The sequence below is a fragment of the Petaurus breviceps genome, unplaced genomic scaffold (assembly GCF_028583685.1).
Source record: "Petaurus breviceps papuanus isolate PSGF00001 unplaced genomic scaffold, PetGlider_PUasm1.0 90701, whole genome shotgun sequence".
Lineage (NCBI taxonomy): Eukaryota > Metazoa > Chordata > Mammalia > Diprotodontia > Petauridae > Petaurus > Petaurus breviceps.
In genome coordinates, this window is record NW_027187316.1 from 10,004,887 (window position 1) to 10,025,806 (window position 20,920).

Genomic DNA, 20,920 nt, shown 5'->3' on the forward strand with positions numbered 1-20,920 from the left:
CTCCTAGATTGCGTTAGCTGTATCCTAGCCTGAGATCTTGGAGGCAATAAGGTGGCTCAGATAGAGTGCAGGGCCTGGAGTCAGAAAGACCTGAGTTCAAATTTGACCTCAGACACTCACTAGCTACTGTGACCCTGGGGAAGTCACTTAACCTCTGTTTGTCTTAATACACTGGAGAAGGAAATGGCAAACTACTCCAGTATCCTTGCCAAGAAACTCCCATATGGGGTCACAAAGAATCAGAAGTAACAAAATGACCAAACAAGTGTAAGATCTTACAGGAATGCAAGTGACTGGCAGAGAAGGGAGGAAAGCATTGCATCTAGGGGCAGAGATGTAGAAGTGTGATGTGGGGCGTACTCAGAACTGACTTCTGAGAAATCTCAGAGATTGCATATTTTAATGGCAGCTCAGAAAGGAGGACTTTCACATACTCATACAACTTGGAAGCAGAAAAGCTTGAAATTGAACCCAAATCTTCTGACTCCCATGTCTCTTTCTACTACTATCTTCCATCCAGACTGGAGGAAAGGCAGGGATTTGGGAAAAGCTGGGTAGATTAGGCAGGATACAAAAGAAGTCAGACATGAAATTTAAAAGTAAAGAGAGCTGTTTCTCCTTCCCTTCTGCCCCACCTGACCCTGAACTGGGGAAAGAAAAATCATGGAAAGTGGAGGCTGAACAGTGTAAGAAAGGATGCCCTTAAAGCTAATGTTCAGAGCCAGTCTTTTAACCATTAGAATTGGGACAAGGGGCCTTGCTTCTCCTCCCTAGGTCATTTCTTTGCTGGGGATAAAGAGCAAAGATCAGAGAACAAACAGAAAGGGACTAAACTCTTCAGCCACTGTGTATCCAGCCTGGGAGGGATCTCAGAGCATATCTAGTCCAATGACATTTTATAGAAGGGAAACTGAGCCAGGGGAAGGGAAGTGACCAGACTAAAGTCATACAAGTCAGTAACAGGACTTCCAGACCAGTGGTCTTTCCATTGTCTCATACTGCCTGCCCCAACTCAGTCATGAAGACCTTCAACAGTGATCATGTGGGCTTTGACTCAAGAATGGCCTAGGAAAGGGGTAGCTAGGTGGCTCAGTGATAGAACTACCACCCTTGGGGTCAGGAGGACCCCAGTTCAGATATGGCTTCGGAGCTTACTAGCTGTGTGACCCCTGGGCAAGTCACCTAGGAGGTGTGTATGCAAATGACCTAGGAGTCTCTTGTACTGATGCCCTTGCAGGCTTTCCTAAATGCAGTGAGTGGCCTCCTGATTTTTTTCTTGCTCCATAGATAATGGAAAAGAGCGGATAATCTCTAAGCCATTTCTGTTTTCTTTGGGCATGCCGTGCATTTACATAATACATATCTCTATATCTGTCTGTCTCTCTGTGTGGCATATTCCCTTTCCTTATTATACTTGGCCTCAGGCTGATAAAGTAACGAAACTAGGACTGCCTAAAGGAAGCCCACTTATACATCAGAATTGTCCCCGGATGTTTCTGCAGGGCAGGGGTTGTTATTTTGACCTTCTTTGAACCTATATCCCCACTCCCTAGCATCTGGTCTGGCACATAGCAGGTGTTTAAAAATAAAGACTAATTGATTGTTGAGTCACCAAGTAGAAGTGATGGGGGTAGCAAGGGTTGCAGAGACCATTGTTAGATAGCCACACCTAAGCATCCCACTTCATCCTGCGGGGGATCCTGGAGCCCAGGAAGGTACCAAAGGAGGAAACAACTTTGGTGAGGTAGGGACTCTCTGACTCTCTCTTTCTCTCTCTTTTGCTCTCTCCTTTTCTCTTTTTCTCTCTTTCTCTCATTCTCCCTCCCCCTCCCTCCTCATTACACACACACACACACACACTCACTCTCCTCTCTCTCTCTCTCTCTCTCTCTCTCTCTCTCTCTCTCTCCTTTGGGTACATTCATTTAACCTATCTTTATTTTTCTCCTCTGGGGAAATTGATGGAGAATTCCGGGAGACTTTGCAGCTGGATTCTACTCAGCAGATGGGAATGTAGTGATAAGAATCAAAGAATTTGAATTTATAACCCTTCTCTCACCCACTGCTCCTGCTATTCCACCCCCTTTTCTTGCTTTCTCTCTCTCTTTCCTAACTTTTCATACTTTACCCAAACCTGGTATCCCCTCTTTGGCCAAGCCTGAAAGGCTTATTCTTGGGGTGCAGCTTTCTAACCCATGGGATGAGTGGTGAATGGAGCATGAGGGGAATGGGGGTGGGACAAAAAGGAGATGACATGTCCCCTTCACACTAGTGGAAACAGTGTGCATGAGCTGGAGAATTCATCCAAGTAATAAATATTTGAAATGAACTCACCTTGCCTTTTAGGAAATTCCCAGAAAACATCAGCCAGGCATGGCCAGAGCTGAAGAACACTTTAAGCCCACCCAGGATAAGAAGAAATATCGCCACCGTCCAGAACCACTCTTCATCCCCCCTCCCTCCTTTAACCTGAACACCAACTCTTATTCAGCTGCCACCTTGTATCAGAGCCAGCTGCGATCTCCCCGCATCCTTGGGGACCACCTCCTGGACCCCACTCATGAGCTGCCTCCTTATACACCCCCACCTATGCTGAGCCCTGTCCGCCAGGGTTCTGGCCTCTTCAGCAATGTCATCAGCACCTCCTCCCATGGCGGCCCCCACCCACAGCTGCCGCTCACTCCGCTGACACCCACACCCAGAGTGCTCCTCTGCCGTTCCAGTAAGTCTCAGCTTTGAATTCCTTGTAATATCTGGGTAGTTATCAGTCCTTGATACTGCCCATCTCTGTTGGTGCTGGGTGCCATGTGAAGAGTTTCATACATACTTCTAGGGGCATATAGACTTAAATAAAGACATAACGACCTGAAAAAATCATTCATTAGGATGTGACAGTATAATGAATCCTCTAACAGTCTTAATAATTGTATGCATCAGCTGAGAAAGTACATCCCACAGTGGTATTAAAGTGGAACCATGAGAATCTTGTGGCCAGGAAAGCTTGAGTTCAGACAAACTTCCTACAGTTTCATGAGATATTTGACTGATACAGCAGAGATGGGCTGGGAGGATACCTTTCCTGATGGTGGTGATTTTCTGGACTTATTTATTATTCCTTCAATGTGGGGCGACTCTTCTAGCTTTCATCTCTGCTGTAATTTACTGACTTAGCTGCCTGGGCCACTAAGAGGTTAAGTGTCTTGCCCAGCTGGGGTCAACAAGCCAGCATGTCTGAATAGCAGAACTTGAGACACAGTCTTACTCACTTCTAGGCCTGTGAGTGACCCACTTGCTTCTCTACTTTGTCTACAGATGGGGAAAATATTCAAGGTTGCTAAAATAATGGAAATGCTGTTTTAAGTTTCTTGGCCAAGGAGGTAGATAGACCTGCCTATTTCTTTATCCCCTTCCTTAATGACCTCTGTCTTGTATTTCAGACAGCATTGATGGTGGCAACTCAGCACTCACACCAGGCCTTGGGGAACAGGCATTGGACATTGAACCGTAAGCAAAACTTGTTTATTTAGTTTTTAAAAAACAACAACCTTTTGTACAATAGTAACCTTGGGCCTGGATTTTCAAAAGGGAATGAAGTCACTAGTGCAAAAGGAGAATTTGAAAAGTGCTGCTGTCCATCTTGTATCAGAAAGGGTACAAGAGAGTCTGACTTTGGTGCTAAAGGGGAAGGGTGGGTGCATAGGTAGGCAAGACTGCAAGATTCCTTTGATCAGTCCAGTTATCGAATACTAATATTTCAGGCTTTTTAAAAAGCCCATTTGTTTAATGCAAGCATAAAATGATTTCTTCAGAGTCCTTGGTTATTTCATTCCAGAACTCAAATGTGCTTCTGCTTCCTTCCTTCCTTCCTTCCTTCCTTCCTTCCTTCCTTCCTTCCTTCCTTCCTCCCTCCCTCCCTCCCTCTCTTCCTTCCTTCCTTTCTTCTTGCTCTCCCTTTCCATCTCCCTCTCTTCTCTTAACCTTTGCAGATTTTGCCCAATTCTGGTGTCTCCCCCTTGGCCAAGCCAAAAGGCCATGCTTTGAATCCAAAAGAGCCAATATACTGCTACCTCTGTCTCTATCCATCCATCCATATAACTAGCTAGCTATCTATATTTTTTTTTTCTAAAAACATATCACAATCCTTTGTCAAATATATCATTTAATCCCAGGTACGCTAAAACCACAGCATTTCTAGTCTGGTAACACTTTTAGAAAAACCAATGAAGTTAGTTTCCTGTAGCTTATTCAGGAATCCATCCATACCAACTTCAAATAGTCCCTTTTTTGCTTTTTTAAGTGCTCACAAACCATCTATTTTATGATTGTGTTCAAGGATTTCCCTGGGTATTGAATTCAAGCTCATTGGTTTACAGTTTCTGGAATTTACTTTTCTTCCAAAGGCTTAGCATTTGTCTGTCTGCAGTTTTCTGGAACCACTGTTCTTCATGATTCCTTGACAGTTTTCAGCAGTGACATCCCATCACCAAGTTATTTCATTCCCCTGAGACTCGGGCCTAGAAAGTCAAACTTATTTGAAACAGCTAGATTTTGTTCTCTCTCTCTGTCTGTCTCTCTCTGTTTCTGTCTTCTGTCTCTGTCTCTGTCTCTGTCTCTCTCTCTCTGTGTCTCTCTCCGACACTGTCTTTCTAGGTCTCTGTCTCTCTCTTTTTCTGTTTCTGTTTTTCTCTGTCTTTCTCCCTTCCTCCATCCCTGCTCCCCCCCCCCCCCACATGTTTACCTCCTCCTTCATATTTGGCTTCAATTGTCTTTAAACAGTGGAGGGGAAGGGAAGGGAAGGGGTGTGTGTGTGTGTGTGTGTGTGTGTAGTTTTGCCCTTCCCAGTTTTAAGACCATCCTCTTCAATAGAAAAAGATAGAAACAAAAATAGTTCAGTAGTTCTGCTTTTTCTCTTGTCATCAGTTAATGTTACACCATCTGCCCAGTGCAGTCATTCTGGTCCTTCCTTGTTCTTTTCCTAGTGAACATATCTTTTTTTAAAAAAACACACAGCTTATTTTCTCTACTGCAACCCCAAAGCTCCATTTATTCTGAAATTTGTTTTTTGGTAGATGTCTGACCCTCTTTTGCATTTATCTTTAATTTGGTGTCCCTCTACCCACCTTTTTTACATATCTCTTTAAGATTTCGGCTCACTGGAGAGAGTTCTTTCTACAGTCTCAACATACAGGCCTCTCTAAATGTCTTCCCTTTTTATTCCTTATCTGGGTTACTTATGGTTGGATTGCTGAAATTTTTTTTTTGAGTGCTTCCTTTTTTTCAAATCATTCTAGAGTTGAGATAAATATGCTTTCCTATGCCCCCAAATTACTTATTAACTGTCCTGAATCCTAGATTAATAAAGTCATTTTTTTCCTTATGGTTCTGGGTATAGTAAATAGTAAATATGTTTAGAGTCAGGAAGGCCTGAGTTCATATCCAGCTTCAGATACTTAGTGGCTGTTTGACTTAAGGCAAGTCACTTAATCTCTGACTGCCACAAAGCAGGCATGAATGGAAAGATTTATTTAAGCATTTGATGATGAAGTATCTTCCATAGTCTACATCTGACCAGGTGATCTCTAGTATATTCGTTCCTACAACAATGCCATTTCTGTTTCTCTCTCATACAATTCTCCAAATGTTCTCTGCCATACTTCCCTACTTTGCTTTGTGAATTAAACATGTGTAAATTCTTCTTGTCTAATAGTTATACATTTCAAAACTTGAAGCTCAGTCACATAGTTATCTTTCATTTTTTCATTTATCAAATGGGCAAAATTATACCTCTCTGCTGACCTTCCAGGGTTATATGAAAGCTCATATGAGATAATGTTTGTAAAAAATACCTTTAGACATACAAATTACCATGTATATGTAAGATATTATTCTTGGCTTGAAACCAGGTTGTTTGAGGCTTCTTGGAACATAAAGTTTAGGGTTAGAAGGGATTTCAGACATCATCAAATCCAACCCCTCGTTTTCTTGATTTTCCATTTTTCTGAGGCAGGGAATACTTGCTCAAGGCAACTCATTTTTTTTTAAAGCAATTGGGGTTAAGTAACTTGCTCAAGGTTACACGGCCAGGTGTTTCTGGGTGGGTGCTAAGTGTCTGAGCCCGGATTCGATCCCCAGGTCTTCTCAACACTGGAGCCGGTGCTCTTACTCACTGTGCTACCTGGCCGCCCCAGGAAAGATTATTTCTAAAGCCCTTACTATATGTCGGTTGGGATGTATGGGGTATTCAGGGAGGACTAGCACCTCTAATGTGAGGGTTTCCTGTGCTTTTATCTTTCACCCAATTCTCACCTGTGGCTGTTAGGAACAGTGGGTACGCCAGGATAAAACTGTTTTGGTAGATGGGCTAAACCAGGTTAAGGGTAACCAACATACAAGCAAACAATATAATTCCTGATCTCAAGGAGCTTATATTCTAGTAGGCAGAAAGAACACATAAAAGGTGGCTGCCATTTGGGATGGGGTGGAGCTTCATGGTTTGGAATGTAGGTAATATGGTTTGGAGCTAGTGGCTAGTACATGAGGTGGAAGCTTGGTTCTGGGCAACATAAGAGGAAAGCTCACCAATCAGAGCGTAGGAGCTCTGATTTCAGGAGCAAAGTTTGAAGTTCTGCTGGTAAGAAGGTGATGATAATGGCCAGATTGTAGGTGGCTTGCTTTGGAGGTCATGGCCTAGAAGTGACTATATCAAGCTAGAAGAATCATACAGGATCCTGAAGACCTCAAGTTACCACCATCTTCCTGACATGCTACCCCCAGATTAATACTTCTTCCAGCATACCCACTCAATTAGAGTCATCCCAACTCTGAGGCCAGTGCTCTTACTCGCTGTGCTACCTGGCTGCCCCACAAGGCAACTCATTTAGTAAGGTTTAATAGTAAGTAGCAACTTACTACTGGTAGTAATAGCAAATAGTAGGCCCTCTTACTCCAAGTCCAGTCCTCTGTGCTCTGCCACTGTCCCCCTATCACTTTTAATCAATTGTTTGAACTTTATGTATACTTAGAGAAGATCTTAGGAAAAGCATTGTTGTCTTTGTGTATTTGGATGTATTGCATTTGCAAGCAGAGTAGACTCGTTTTGTCCCAGAGGACAGGAAATTACAGAGAACTAAAATTTCAATTTAATGTAAAGAAAATATCCCTGCTGATTTAAATTTGTCCTCAAGTGGGTTGGCTGCCCCTTCAAGTAGTGAGTTCTCCATCACTATAGGTTTCAGGTAGAAGCTAGATGACCCAATAAAGTCTGCAAGCATTTATTAAGTGCTTACTCTGTGGCAGGCACTGTGCAGTAAAATACAAGCCAAAAGAAAAGCAGTCCCTATTTTCAAAGAGCTCACAGTTTGTGGGGTGGGAGAATTTGTTGTTGTTCGGTTGTTTTTCAGTCATGTCTGGTTCTTCGTGACCCTATTTGGGGTTTTCTTTGCAAAGATACTAGAGTAGTTTGCCATTTCCTTCTCCAGCTCATTTTACAGATGAGGAAACTAAGGAAGACAGGGTTAAGTGACTTGTCCACACTCACCTAGCAACTAAGTATCTGAGATGAGATTGAACTCAGGAAGATGAGTCTTCTTGACTCCAGGCCTGACATTCTCTGTGGGAAGCAACCCATAAAAGGGAGCTGAAAAGCGGGCAAGAGAAGGTACCCACTCAGGGGTCTGGAGGAAAATCAGAGTCAGAAGTGTTGGGTTGGGAGACAAGTGGAGGAGTGCGTGTAGGACTATTCTGCGCACTTCCTAAAAATCACTAGAGGTTCTGGGACTAGCTCACCAAAAGCATGGGGTCACCTTCTAGGATGGGAGGACTGCTGGGGCGTGAAGAAGACCACTGCTTAACAGTGTTGCATAGGATAGGACTTGCTTTAAGGAATGAGCTAGACCCCATCACCTCTGAAGTTCCTCTAGCTCCAAGATTCTGTCTCTAAGATTCTTAATATTCCACGTTTCTCCCTATGAAATATTAAGCCCACCTTATGTCCTTCTCCCCTGCAGTGTACTCTTAAAAGTGCCAGTCATAGTTTCTTTTCTCTTCTTAGTTCTGTTCATTTTGAAGATGTTCCAAGTTGCTCTGAATTAGTCAGGACTCCCCTTTACTGCCTTAAGTGGAACCTTGTTCGAAACTTCTCATCTCTCTTCACTTAGAAAGGCCTTTCCCTGTCCCAGGGCATGTTGCATATCTGGAATTGGGGGAGGGTCCATGCTATAAGGAAATGCCTCCTGAGTTCTTTCAGCATGAGGGACAAATGTTCTGCTCTCTTAGTTTCTGACAAGCTGCCCTTTGTAGGCCCATCGTAACCAGACTCTTATTTTTCCTTCTTGTCCTTAAAGACGCATCAACATTGGTGTGAGATTCCAAGCAGAGATCCCTGACCTCCAGGATGTGTCTTCCCTGAGCAAGGACACACACAAGGCCACACTGGTGTGGAAGCCCTGGCCAGAGCTGGAAAACCAAGAGTTCCAGAAGAGAGGTATTGGAATGTGGGAAAGATTGGTTAGGAAATGCTCAAATGCCCGACTCAGTCCCTTTTCCTAGTACCTTCATGTGGTCCAAAGATGCCCAGTCAATCCTGTTATCCCCAGTTTTCTGACAGGTCTCTGATGCCTCTGCTTCTTTGTTGCAGTGGAGAATCTGCTGAATCTGTGTTGTTCAAGTGCATTGCCAGGGGGAGGGACAAATTCTGAATTTGCCTTGCACTCTCTCTTTGAGGCCAAAGGTGATGTTATGGTAAGTATAGGGAGTTTCATGGTTAACATTCCTGGGGGGAGGAAGGGAACATTTTTCTGAATTTACAGTGCTAATTGAAACACACACACACATCTGTTTGAGTGATTAATACTGATATCCTAGAAGCCTGACATTTCTGCTTCAGTAAATGGCAATGAATGCTGAAGAGTAGGTAGAGAATGAATGAATCGGGCTTCTGTTTACACTTTGGATTCTCAAGGTTTGTCAACATTTGTCCCTTGGGAAACGAATGTGTTTGAATTTCACCTTAGGGAATCAGGGTACCACTAATAGAAGCTGAAGGACTTAAATAATTAGTTCTCCCCAAAATAGGTATGTATATATAGAGCCAGACAGTCTGTGACCTTGCTACGACTTCATCCAAAGTTTGGTCTTCTTTCAAATACCTGTAGCTCTGTAGTTAAATATTTGACATCTGATGGTTTGTTTCCCTTCCTTTGCCTTAGCACCCCCTTGGATACCATCAGAATCATTCCTTAATGCCAGATAGGGGAGGTATTTTAACCCACTGAGTAGTAGATTGAACTTCGAGTTGGGTACTTAAGCTTGAAGTGTTACCACTAACTCAGTCAAGTCACTGAATGTCTTTGGGCCTCAGATTTCCCTCAGTGTACTGTTTGTATCATACACTGGCCAAGGGTAGGTGGATTAGGTGGTGCTAACTTCATTTCTGGCCTTCCATTTCTACAAATATGAAAATGAATGTCATACAATTTCAGAGGACTCATGATGAAAAATGCTATCCATTTCTAGAGAAAGAACTGATGCACTCTGAGTATGGATTGAAATGTTGTTTTTCATTTTCTTTATTTTCTTGGTTTCTTGTATGTGTTTTCTTTTTTTGCATGATTCACATGAGTAGTTGATATCCTATTGCTTGACTTCTCAAGGGGTGGGGGAAGAATAAGAGGTAGAGAGAGAATTGGGAGCTCAGAATTTTAAAGAATTAATGATAAAAATTTTTTTAATGTAGTTGGAAAATATATATATATTTGTTTTTTGGAAGGGTAAGGGCAAGGCATTCGGGGCTAAGCGACTTGCCCAGGATCACACGGCTAGTAAGTGTTAAGTGTCTGAGGCTGGATTTGAACTCAAGTCCTCCTTATTCCAGGGCTTGTGCTCTATTCACTGTGCCACCTAGCATCCCCATAACTGGAAAATGTTTAACAAAATAGATAAAAATACTTTAAAAAAAGAAAGAAAATGAGGGTCATAATGATCAGTCCTGAACTATCTCATGATACAGTGACGATATTTACTCATGTGGCCACTCATTTTAGCAATGTAGATCATATGCTATCCTCAGGAGTCAGGTTAATGGTCCCCAAATAGTTTTCATTTAATGGGGTTAGCCTCTTAACTGGGCTTATTCTTGGAGCACAAACAGGGCTTGGTACTGGGTGTGAACTCTAAGCATTTTCTGCCTGGCAAGCCCAGCTGGAGATTGTCAGTAGTCTCTGTGGTAATTTGTCAGAGGGTTCAGAACCCAGTGTCTGCCTCTGGAGCCATAGTGAGGAGAGTATGATAGTGTTTCTATGTTTTTTTTTTATTTGGTGGTAGTAGGGAGATGAGGGAATGGGGTGGGGTGTGGGCATGTGACTTCATCAGTGTTAGGAGAGCCCCTTTGCCCACCACTTCCACTGACTTGAAAAGAAATCTCCTGGCCCCAAAGCCAACTCTCTACCCACTGTATCACTCTCAGTATCTCTTAACACTGTGCATATGTTCTTTAATTTTCAACCAGTGGCAGCATTAACATTATTATTATTTCAAATCAAAGATCAGTGAGGACAAATGAGGTCACAGATTTAAAAGGCTTTGAACTAGGTGCCTTACAAGGAAGGTGGGCTCTAAGCCCAATATAACCAATATTGTCAATTATGATCTATTGTATAAAACATAAACTAGGATAGGGGACTGCACCTGTGATTTCATTAATGGGGAACTCTCTTCAGCAATGCAGGGTGTCTCCTTTATATTGAATAAAGTTGCCTGTAGCACTGAGAGCTAAGTTTAATTGCCTAGAGTCATATAGCCAATATATGTCAGAGGTGTGAGATATATGATAGTTATAGTAAAACATTTTTTTCCTTTTAACAAAACATTTCCCCCCTCTTCTACTTCCCCTCCACCTCATTGCAAAAAAAAAAAGAATAAAAAGAAAGAAAAAGACTAGAAAAAAAACCCGCGCAACAGTTAAGCAAAACAAATTCCCACGTTGACCACGTCTGAAAAATCTGTCTCATTTTGCACCTTGATTCTGTCGCTTCTCTGTGTGAGATGGGTAGCACATGTCATCCTTGTTCCTCTGAATTAATGTTTGACCATATCCTTGATTCGAATTCTCAAGTCTTTACAGTATTGTTTATTGTATAAAATGTTCTTCTGGCATTACCCACTTCTCTTTGCAGTATGATATTACTGTCCCTGGTTTTCCTCTTAGTAAAGAACCATCTCAGGATGGTCCTGGATTCTGATGTGGGTGGCATAATGAAAGAAAATCTCATCCTTCATCTTCTATCTCCCTTTTTCTCCCCACCTCCCCTGATGTTCCCTTGGGATGGGCTTGCTTCTTTCTCCTTTAGGTGTAAGACTCTCCACTTGGCCCAGGATACAAGTGATTAATGCTTCTTCTTTTCTTTCCCATGGGTTTGTAGGCTGCTTTGGAAATGCTCCTGCTGAAGAAACCCATCAGATTTAAATGTCATCCTTTAGCAAATTACCACTATGCTGGTAGGTTCCCAGTTTTCCCCATCTCCTCTCATTGTTTTTTGAGGGAATGAGGGAGAGGGGATTTTTTCTTTTATTTTTTTGAACTGCTTTTGATAATGTTGTATTATTTAATGGTTATTATTTATTTTAAGGCCCTTCCAGGCACCTAGCAAAAGCTGGTGCTTTCATCTACTCAGCTGGTGACTATCTTTATACTCCTGAACTCATTGATGGTGTGATTGTCAGGTTGCTTTTTGTTGTTATTTCGTTGTTTCAGTTGTGTCTAATTCTTTGTGACCCCATTTGGGGTTTTCTTGACAAAGATATTGGAGTGGTTTGCCATTTCCTTCTCTGGCTTATTTTATAGATGAGGAGACTGAGGCAAACAGAGTTGAATGATTTGCTCAGGGTTACATAGGTAGTAAGTGTCTGCCACTAGATTTGAACTCAGGTCTTCCTGACTCCAAGCCTGGAGTCAGACCACTGCACCACCTAGCTGCCTTGTCATGTTGTTAAGGGGCTGCTATTAGGTTAATGTGTAAAGAAGGTGGGTACCTTGTGTTTAGGGGTCACCTGGGAAGAAGTCAAAGAGGTAATGTGGGTGGTTTCTCATTTTGTTTTCATGATAGACCTGTGGTAAAGCATATAAGAGAGAGTTTTGCAAACCTTAAAGTGCTATATATATATGCTAGATGCAGTGAAGATGATGGTGATGATGATGACAGCAGCATGGTAAGTGGGACATTAGGGCAGCTAGATGGGACAGTGGATAGTGCTGGGCCTGGAATTAGGAAGACTTATCTTTGTGAGTTTCAAATCTAGCCTCAGACACTTCTTAGCTGTGTGATCCTGAGCAAGTCACTTAATCTTGTTTCCCTCAGTTTCCTCATCTGTAAAATGAGTTGGAGAAAGAAATGGCAAACCACTCCAGGATCTTTGCCAAGAAAACCCCAAATGAGGGTCACAAAGAGTTGGACATAACTGAACAACAGCAACAAAAGAGGGGCACATGGTATCATGGGTAGAGTGTTCAGTCAGGAGATAGGAAGGCTTGACTTGAAATCTGGTTGCAGATAATCTTCCTAATATTGTAAACTTATTTAGGACAAGATCTTTATGTCTTTAGCACCTAGAATAACACAGAGTATTAGCAGAAAATTCGTCTCTTAAGTCAAGAAGACCTGAGTTCAAGTCTGAGCTTTGACACACTTCCTGGGTAAGTCACTGAAGATCTCAGTGACCCTGATAATGCCCTAAAACTGTGAGTTGCAGGTGCATTGCCAGTGAAAATGGGGAGTGGTTCTTATGGGGAGTTCCCTATCCCAATCAAATCAAATAGAGGCATAAGAGGTCCCACTATCATCTTCAACTCTTCTGTCTCCTGGATAACTCTGATAGAAATGATGTGATTAACAGTGTCCTTCATTTTTTGTTTTTAGGGGGAGTAAGGAACTTTTGAAGTTAAATGAAGTTAGGATCAGGTGACATAGTGGAAAAAGTACTGGTCCTTGAGTCAGGAAGACCACAGTTCAAATCCAGATTCAGATACTCACTGGCTGTGACCTCTAGGCAAGTCGCTTAATCTCTGACTGCCTCAGTTTCTTCAGCTGTCAAATGGGGATAATAATAGCACCTACTGCCCAGGGTTGTTGTGAGGATCAAATGAGAAAAGGCACTTAACACAGTGCGTAGCACATAGCAGGCATTTAGTAAATGCTTATTCCTTTTCCTTCCTTCGCTTCTCCATGGTTAAAATATTAATTGCCTAGCAGTCAGTCTGGTCAGTTAGATCCCCATAACTCCCCAGGATTTCCTTCATGAACTTACAGAAATTTAAAGTAGTTAGAAACAAAGAATAGAAAAAACAGATACTTCTCTGGTTATGACATACAGTTGAATGGGCAGTCCATCAAGTTACTATATCAGTATATGTTCCTCAGATAGGTATTTCTAGTGGACATTGTACTGGGCCCAATGGGAGGTCAAGAATGGACCATATGGTGTTTGGGACATTGTACAGCCGCAGCAGGGGCCCCAGACTGTTCACTACCACAACCCCCCTCCCATCATTTCCACATCTGTCTTCTAGCAGTGCTACTATGTGCCTTTTCTATCCTATCACAGAATACCACAATCTTGGAAACATCACAGTTTGTAGGTGGTGTGAGACAAACATCTATGGAATACTCAGTCATAAAGCATATCAGTTTTATTCATCAAAGGAAATGAAGAAAATAAAATGTAACTAAACTAATTTTTTTTTAATGAACAACCAAATTTTACCAAAAAAAAAAAATCCAGTCTCAAAAAAGAGAGGCATAGGGGTGGCTAGGTGGCACTGTGAATAAAGCACCAGCTTGAGTCCAAATCCTGCCTCAGACACTTAACACTTACTAGCCATGTGACCTTGGGCAAGTCACTTAACCCTAGTTGCCCTCCAAAAAGCAAAGAGAGAGAGAGAGAGAGAGAGAGAGACATAATAGCATTTTTTTTCTGGAAACATATGGATAGACCTGGGCGCACACAGCATGACTGTGGAACATTCCTATGGTATGGAGAACTCCTGGTGATGAATCTCCTTCTACCAGGACAGAGCAGTACCTGCCCTGCATCTGATTGGTTAATTGACTTGTCCAGCCTGTATATGTCAGATAGGAGATGTGAATCTGGGTCTTTTGACTCCCAACCTCTCTCTGTATCTAGTACACCATGTAACCTCTCAAATGATAACAATAGATGACATTTTAATGGTCCTTTATGGTAGGCAAAGTGTTTTACATGTGTTCCCTGTTGCCTCTTTAATTTGCTTTTTAGGTGAGTAATTACAGTAATATTCACCTACTAATCACTTCCAGAAAGCATGGGACTGGGTGAGGGCCAAGCAGCCAGATTTGTGGTGATGATGGAAGGAGCAGGGACAGGATGAGGAAGAGACTCATTTAATCTTGACTCAGAGACCATATAAAAGTGACTTAGATGCTGAAAGATGATCTTTTCATATATTGTGGCCATCCAAATGTTTTCCTTCCTGATGTCTTCCTGGAAAATGGATAGGGGGTTGAGTTATGGCTCCAGATGAGGCTGTAGAAATGATTTAGCACTTCTATAATTCCCTGACTTTACTCGTTCAGTGTTTTGTTTTGTTTTTAGCAGCAATGACATATGTTCAGTGTCTTAGAGTATATCTGAGTGCTCATTTCCAAGCTCTGCTCAGAGGCTGTGTGGGTCTGGCGTTGTTGCTACTCTCCTCTCCCCTAAAACAAGGGCATTTGGACTCGGGATCGTTGGAGTGATATCAGTGCTGCCAAATTACATTGGTTGGTTGCTGAGACTTGGGATTCTTTCTGTACATGCAGAATTTGGGAGATGATCTGGTTTCTCTGTCTTTCATTGTTCTCATCTGTTTGGAATCTTTTCCAACATGGAGTTTCTAAGGAGAGGGAATGGAGGACTGAGGGAGAAATAGGGAGCAGTAAAGGGCTGAATCCTAAGGTACAAGTCTCCCTGAAAGGAGTCCTTTTACCATTCCCAACTAGTCCTCACTGATGTTAGCATCATGTCACTAAGAGAACCTTGAAACCCCCTCCAAGAGCCTAAGTAAAGCATGTCTTGTCTCAGGCTGTCAGCACATTTTCTAAGATATATCTTCTGAGAATAAGACTAAAGAAGGCTGGTTTTAGTTCAAGAGAAGATGGAGAAAAGTATAAAGAATGCTTCCCCTTACTTCTCCTTAGTTCTGAGAGAGGTAGCTAATGGTGCAGTGACTGTACGTGGAATCAGAATGACCCGAATTAAAATTCATCCTAGGACATTTACTAGCTGTATGATCTTGGGCAAGTCACTGCCATCTGCCTCAGTTTCCTTATCTGTACAATGGGGATACTATTTGCATCTTCTTTCCAGAGTAGCTGTTAGGATAAAATAATATTTGTACAATATTTTTGCAGACCTTAAAACAAATACTATTGTTATTCACAGGCTAAAGGTAAAAAACAGAGGCAGCATAGTACAGTAGGGGCAACTAGGTGGCACAGTGGATAGAATGCTAGGCTTGGAGTCACAAAGACTCATCTTCCTGAATTTAAATCTGACCTCAGACACTTACTAGCTGTGTGACCTGGACAAGTCACTTAACCCTGTTTTCCTTGATTTCCTCATCTATAAAATGACCTAGAGAAGGAAATGGCAAACCACTTCAGTATCTTTGCCAAGAAAACCCCAAATGGGGTCACAAAGGGTTGGACAGGACTGAAAAAACAACTGAACAACAAAATAGACAGTAGAAAAAAACATCACCTCTGGTATCAGAGGACTTGTCTCCTTCTCTGATGCTTACTGTGTCTCCAGGGGAAGTTACTTAATCATACCCTGCCTTCGTTTCCTCATTTGTAAAATGAAATGGCAGGACTAGATGGCTTCTGGGAGGGTCTCTTCCATCTCTAGATATATGATACTATGATTTTCCACCCATGGAATACCAGAGAACCAGAACAGGCCAGGAATGGTACTACAATTCAAAGGACCTCTTCCAAACTAAGGTTAACCTGTTAATTTTAACTTGGCCCATGTGATGAGATGTTGACTGTGTGATGCATGAGACCTTTTCATTTCCTCAAAGGGACACAGGGTTCAGCCCCCTCAACAAAGCTTCTGAGCTGCCCATTAATATTACAGATGGAAAGAGTGTGTTACTCAAGGTATGAGGTCAGTTCTGCTGACCTCCTTCACCCCAGGGTAGAAATCATGGCTTCTACCTGTGGAGGACCCTGAAAGGCAGTGAAAGTGGCAGCTTCTTTTTAGTGGGTGGAGCCTAGTTTTAGAAATTTGTAGTTCACCTTCTTTCTGTTGGTTCATATGGTAGTAATTATTGGGTAGTGAGAGATGGGTGTGTAGGAGTGATAGGAATGACCCATATGCGGTTGTATTTGGAATTGCAGCATCTTTAGGTTTTCAGTTGAATGGGTCAGCCTTACAGATGGCTCTGTGAGTGGGAAGGAGGGCAAGAAACAGCTCTCTTCTTCTCCAGGAATATTGCAACACAGCCTACTCTCAGCTCATACTGTACACTGAACACTCAGTCTACAACACTGGTGTGCTCCCTTGCATGTGTGCATGTACATGTGCGTGTGTGTGTGTGTGTGTGTGTGTGTGTGTGTGTGTGTACAAAGCAGTGGACTGCAAAAGATTAAAAGAAATCACCCAGTGTCCCAGGAAAAAGATTTCCCCTTCCCCCTCTGCGACCTCTCTCAGTTTAATACACCCAGAAAGAACATTTATACAGCATCCTACAGACAGGTGAATGCAGTGCAAATGAGAGAACCTCACAGCACATAGAATGCTGCCAGGTTTGAGCCAGAGGCCTTGGTTCATGTCCTGGCTCTGTCACTCACCACCTTTGTGACTTAAGGCAAATTACTTAACCTCCATGACCTCAGTTTCCTCATTTGTAAAATGATGGTGGGGCAAGTTATACTCAATCAGTGCTATCAAGCGCAAATAGAAATGGATGTTTTGGGGCCTGCATATTGATTTAGAAAACCACATATTAATATCATCTATGTCGTATTGCATTTTTACTTATTTTGTTAAACATTTTCCAGTAATATTTTATTCTGGTTCCTGTGACACTCATGAATGCCTTGAGTTTGTATTAGATGATGTCTGAAACAGTTCTTCCAAGCTCCAAACCTATGAAACTGTGCAAGCAGCTTTATAGGATATATATATATATGTATGTATGTATATTTTGTATAATAGGATAGATAACTCTGCAATATATGCAGTATCCTATGCAGCTTTATATGATATACAATAAGATACATGTGTATCTTATATAATAGGATAGATTACTGTAGAATGTATACAATATCCTATACCAAGTAGTTGCTCAGTAATAATTTGTAAAATGAATAGTCTGGCTCTACCCTTTGCTGAAAAGGTAGTTTTTGGAGTACCTTTAGCTTAAACCACCCACACCTTCTCCAAATAAAACAGCTCCTACATAAAGAATTTTTTTTCATTTAAATTTTTAAATGAAATTTCTTTAATTAATATTTATTTTCTATTCTTTTTACACCCCCACCCATAAAGTAAAGAAAAAGAAAACCCTTTAATCTGTCTAGTCAAGGAAGCAAAAGCAAATTCCTAAACTGGCTATGTCCAGAAACACGGGGTTGCTTCTTCACACAAGAGTTCATCACCTCTCTTTTAGGAGGCGGGCAGAATTAGTCATAATTGGCAAAAATAACTCCTCTGTTCAAAGCCCCACAGCGGGTCTCCTTCACCCCTCTCCCCTGGCATCTCTTTCTTCCCATGGGCCAGGATTTCTGTATATCTTCCCTGAAATCAGCCACATCTCAGGAATCTGTTTCTCTGACAACCAGAACTCAAAACATTTCCCCTCTTGATGCTGTTCCAGAAGCAGCTTCCCCTAGTTAATTAGCCTCTTTCTAATTAGCTCTAATCAGCTTATTAGGGCCCCCTGCTGATAACAGCCCAATAGCCAGGAATCCCAAGATAGCACAAATGACTCCTGTGGGCACTCTAGCAAATTAACCCTTTGCTCTTTTTAATTGGTTGGCACTTAGGAAATGGGGAGTTTATTAGGCATTGAGATTAAATGCACTGGGGAAGGAGAATTTCAAGCCAGCCTTAAACCCTGTATATTTTTAATAGAAGTTCTTTTAAAGTCTGAGAGATTCCCCAGAAGACCTAGATTAACAATTGCTTACCTAGAACAGGGAAGAAATCTCCATCAGACAGAGGAAAGAGCTCAGAACACCAGCCTTCCTTTTGGTTTTGGACTAAAGACAGATCTGGAGAGTAGAGAGGAGGGGATGGATTAGGAGCCCCAAGGGGGCAAAGGCAATAATACTAATAGCTCCCATTCATACAGCACTCTCCTCACAAAGGCTGTGAAGTAGCTACCTCAAGGATCCTCATCTCCAGAGGAAACTGAGAGACTTGGGAGAGGGGAAATTACATGCATTTCAGTGAAAAGTCAGAGGATTTGGCTTCCACTCCTGCCTCTTATCCTGTCTTGCTTTGTAAACTTGGGCAAATCATTTAATTTCTCTGGGCCTCAGTTTCCCCTACTATAAAATGAGGAGTTGGACTAGATGACCTCAGAGATCCCTTTTAGTTCTGGATCTGTAATCCAGTGAAAATCATGCCAAGCTTCCTTCAGGATCTATGAATTCAAAATTATTTTCATAATATTAAATTATTTGCCTATTAAAATACTCCTCCCTTTTCAAACTAGCTGTCTGTATGAGGCTGCATTTTCCTCATGTACTTAAGCCAAAACAAGATATCATAACAGATTGAATGCAGAAGCATATAGGAGAATTTAGCTGTCTTCTATAAGTCTCTATTAAAAAGAATTACAAAAACATGCAAAACAATTCTATTCTCACTATAGCCCTTTTTTTTGGTAAAAGTTACTTTTCATAAAAATGTTATTTATGTTAACATATATGGATTTGTTATTGTTATTTTAAATGAATTAATACATATTTTAAAAATTTTATCAATTTCCTTTCTTACGCAGTGAATCTCAGTGGATATAACCTTTTAAACAAAAGTTTGAGAACCACTGCCATAGCAGACTGCCATCTTGGAAAATTAATTCATCCAATCAGGAGTAGGAGTACTCAGAATCTCCTGAACACATGCCCAGATGTTCCTACTTTCTCCCTTTTAGTTACCCTGTTCTCCCCACCTGGGGTGACCTCCTTTTATATACATATATATGTATAATTATTATTATTTGCTTAAGTCCTACCCTTTCTTTAAACCCCTGCTCTGCCTCCTCCCCTGACCACATCTACTCCTTAGGGATTAATCTTTTCCTCTGACATCCTGACAAACTCCTTTCCTGTATCCTGCATTTCTTAGTCTGTACCACCATATGTTGTTCAGTTGTTTCAGTTGTGTCTGGCTTTTCATGACCCCATTTGGGGGATTTCCTGACAAAGCTACTAGAGTGGTTTGCCATTTCCTTCTCCAGCTCATTTGACAGATGGGGAAACTGAGGCAAAGAGGGTTAAGTGACTTGCCCAGGATCACCCAGCTAGTAACTGTCTGAGGTCAGATTTGAACTCAAGTCTTCCGCACTCTTGGTCCCAGGGGTTTATCCACTGAGCTCCCTAGTTGTCCCGACATATAATGCTATTTTTTTTTTAGAACAGGGGTTCTTAACCTGGCACCTGCGAACTTTTTTCTTTTAAATATTTTGATAACTATTTCAATATCACCAGTTTCTTTTGAAATCCTATATGTTTTATTTTATACATTTAAGAACTTTTTTTCTGAGAAGGGATCCATAAATTTCATCAAGACTGCCAAGGGTGGGGGGTTGTCTCTAACACAAAAATGGTTAAGAACTCCTCCTTTAAAATAATAATAATAATAATAATAATAACCCACATTTTTTGAGGTGCTTTGTTAGTTACAAAACATTTTCCTTGGACCATAAGCAGTATCATACAATATTCCTGTCAGGTATGATTTATTTGGTATAAGAAATTCCCTCATACAAATGCAGAGAGTTGGTTGCCTGGTTAAGTGAGTTGCCCAGGGCATTCAGCTAGTACTCATCAGAGACCCAACTTTCCAACTAGGAGACCAGTGGATTGAGAACTCTCCGCTCCCAGATGTTCCTTCTCTTCCATTGACATTATTTATATAAAATACACATCTTATTCAGAACGTTGTCACTGATTATAAGATGCTCATCATTTCTTCCCTCCCAGGTTGGCTAGTTTTCACATCATGTTTCTGAAAGAAGGAATTTTGAAGCTTCTTTCAAATTCATCTTAGTCATGTGTATCCCACATGTATGTGTCTTTGCATTCCCCATAACACCCAGCCATGCATGCCATAGGCTCTCAGTGGGTCCCTGTTGAAGATATCTGTGGGATTCACAATGCCCATTTGTCACTTCACTAACCTCAGGAGTAGAGAGAGATGCTGAACCCCTGCAGAAGGAGTGTGTTACTGCAGAAGGAGGGCTAGTAACGATAATAAAAGCTAGCATTTACTTATATGATGCCTACTATGTGCCAGGTGCTGTGCTGACCACTGCACATTTATTATCTCACTTGATCTTCACAACAACCCTGGGAAGTAGGTACTGTTATTATTCTCATTTTACAGTTGGAGAAACTGAGGCAGACTGAGATTAAATGGCTTGCCTAGGATCACGCTACTAGGAAGGGCCTGAGGCCAGATTTGAATGATAATAATGACTGTAATAATGATTGTTATTGTTCAGGCATTTAGTAATGTCCCTGTGAACCATACTGTCCATGGGGTTTTCATGGCAAAGATACTGGAAAAAAGATACTGGAAATGACTTTGCCATTTCCTTCTCCAGTGGATTAAGACAGACAAAGGTTAAATGACTTGACCAGGGTCACATAGTAAGTGTCTGAGGCCAGATTTCAAC

At 41.6% G+C, this 20,920-nt stretch overlaps 1 protein-coding gene across 6 annotated transcripts in view; it reads left to right on the forward strand.

Annotated features, from left to right (window-relative positions):
* TRERF1 (transcriptional regulating factor 1) overlaps positions 1-20,920 on the forward strand; it is a 305,915-nt gene that overhangs the window by 255,323 nt on the left and 29,672 nt on the right. For all 6 annotated transcript variants that reach the window (XM_069065954.1, XM_069065957.1, XM_069065958.1 and 3 more), the window contains 5 exons: positions 2,347-2,722; positions 3,438-3,504; positions 8,343-8,482; positions 8,636-8,739; positions 11,418-11,493. In XM_069065954.1, coding sequence (XP_068922055.1) covers positions 2,347-2,722; positions 3,438-3,504; positions 8,343-8,482; positions 8,636-8,739; positions 11,418-11,493 — 763 coding nt within the window. The remainder of the gene's footprint in view (positions 1-2,346; positions 2,723-3,437; positions 3,505-8,342; positions 8,483-8,635; positions 8,740-11,417; positions 11,494-20,920) is intronic.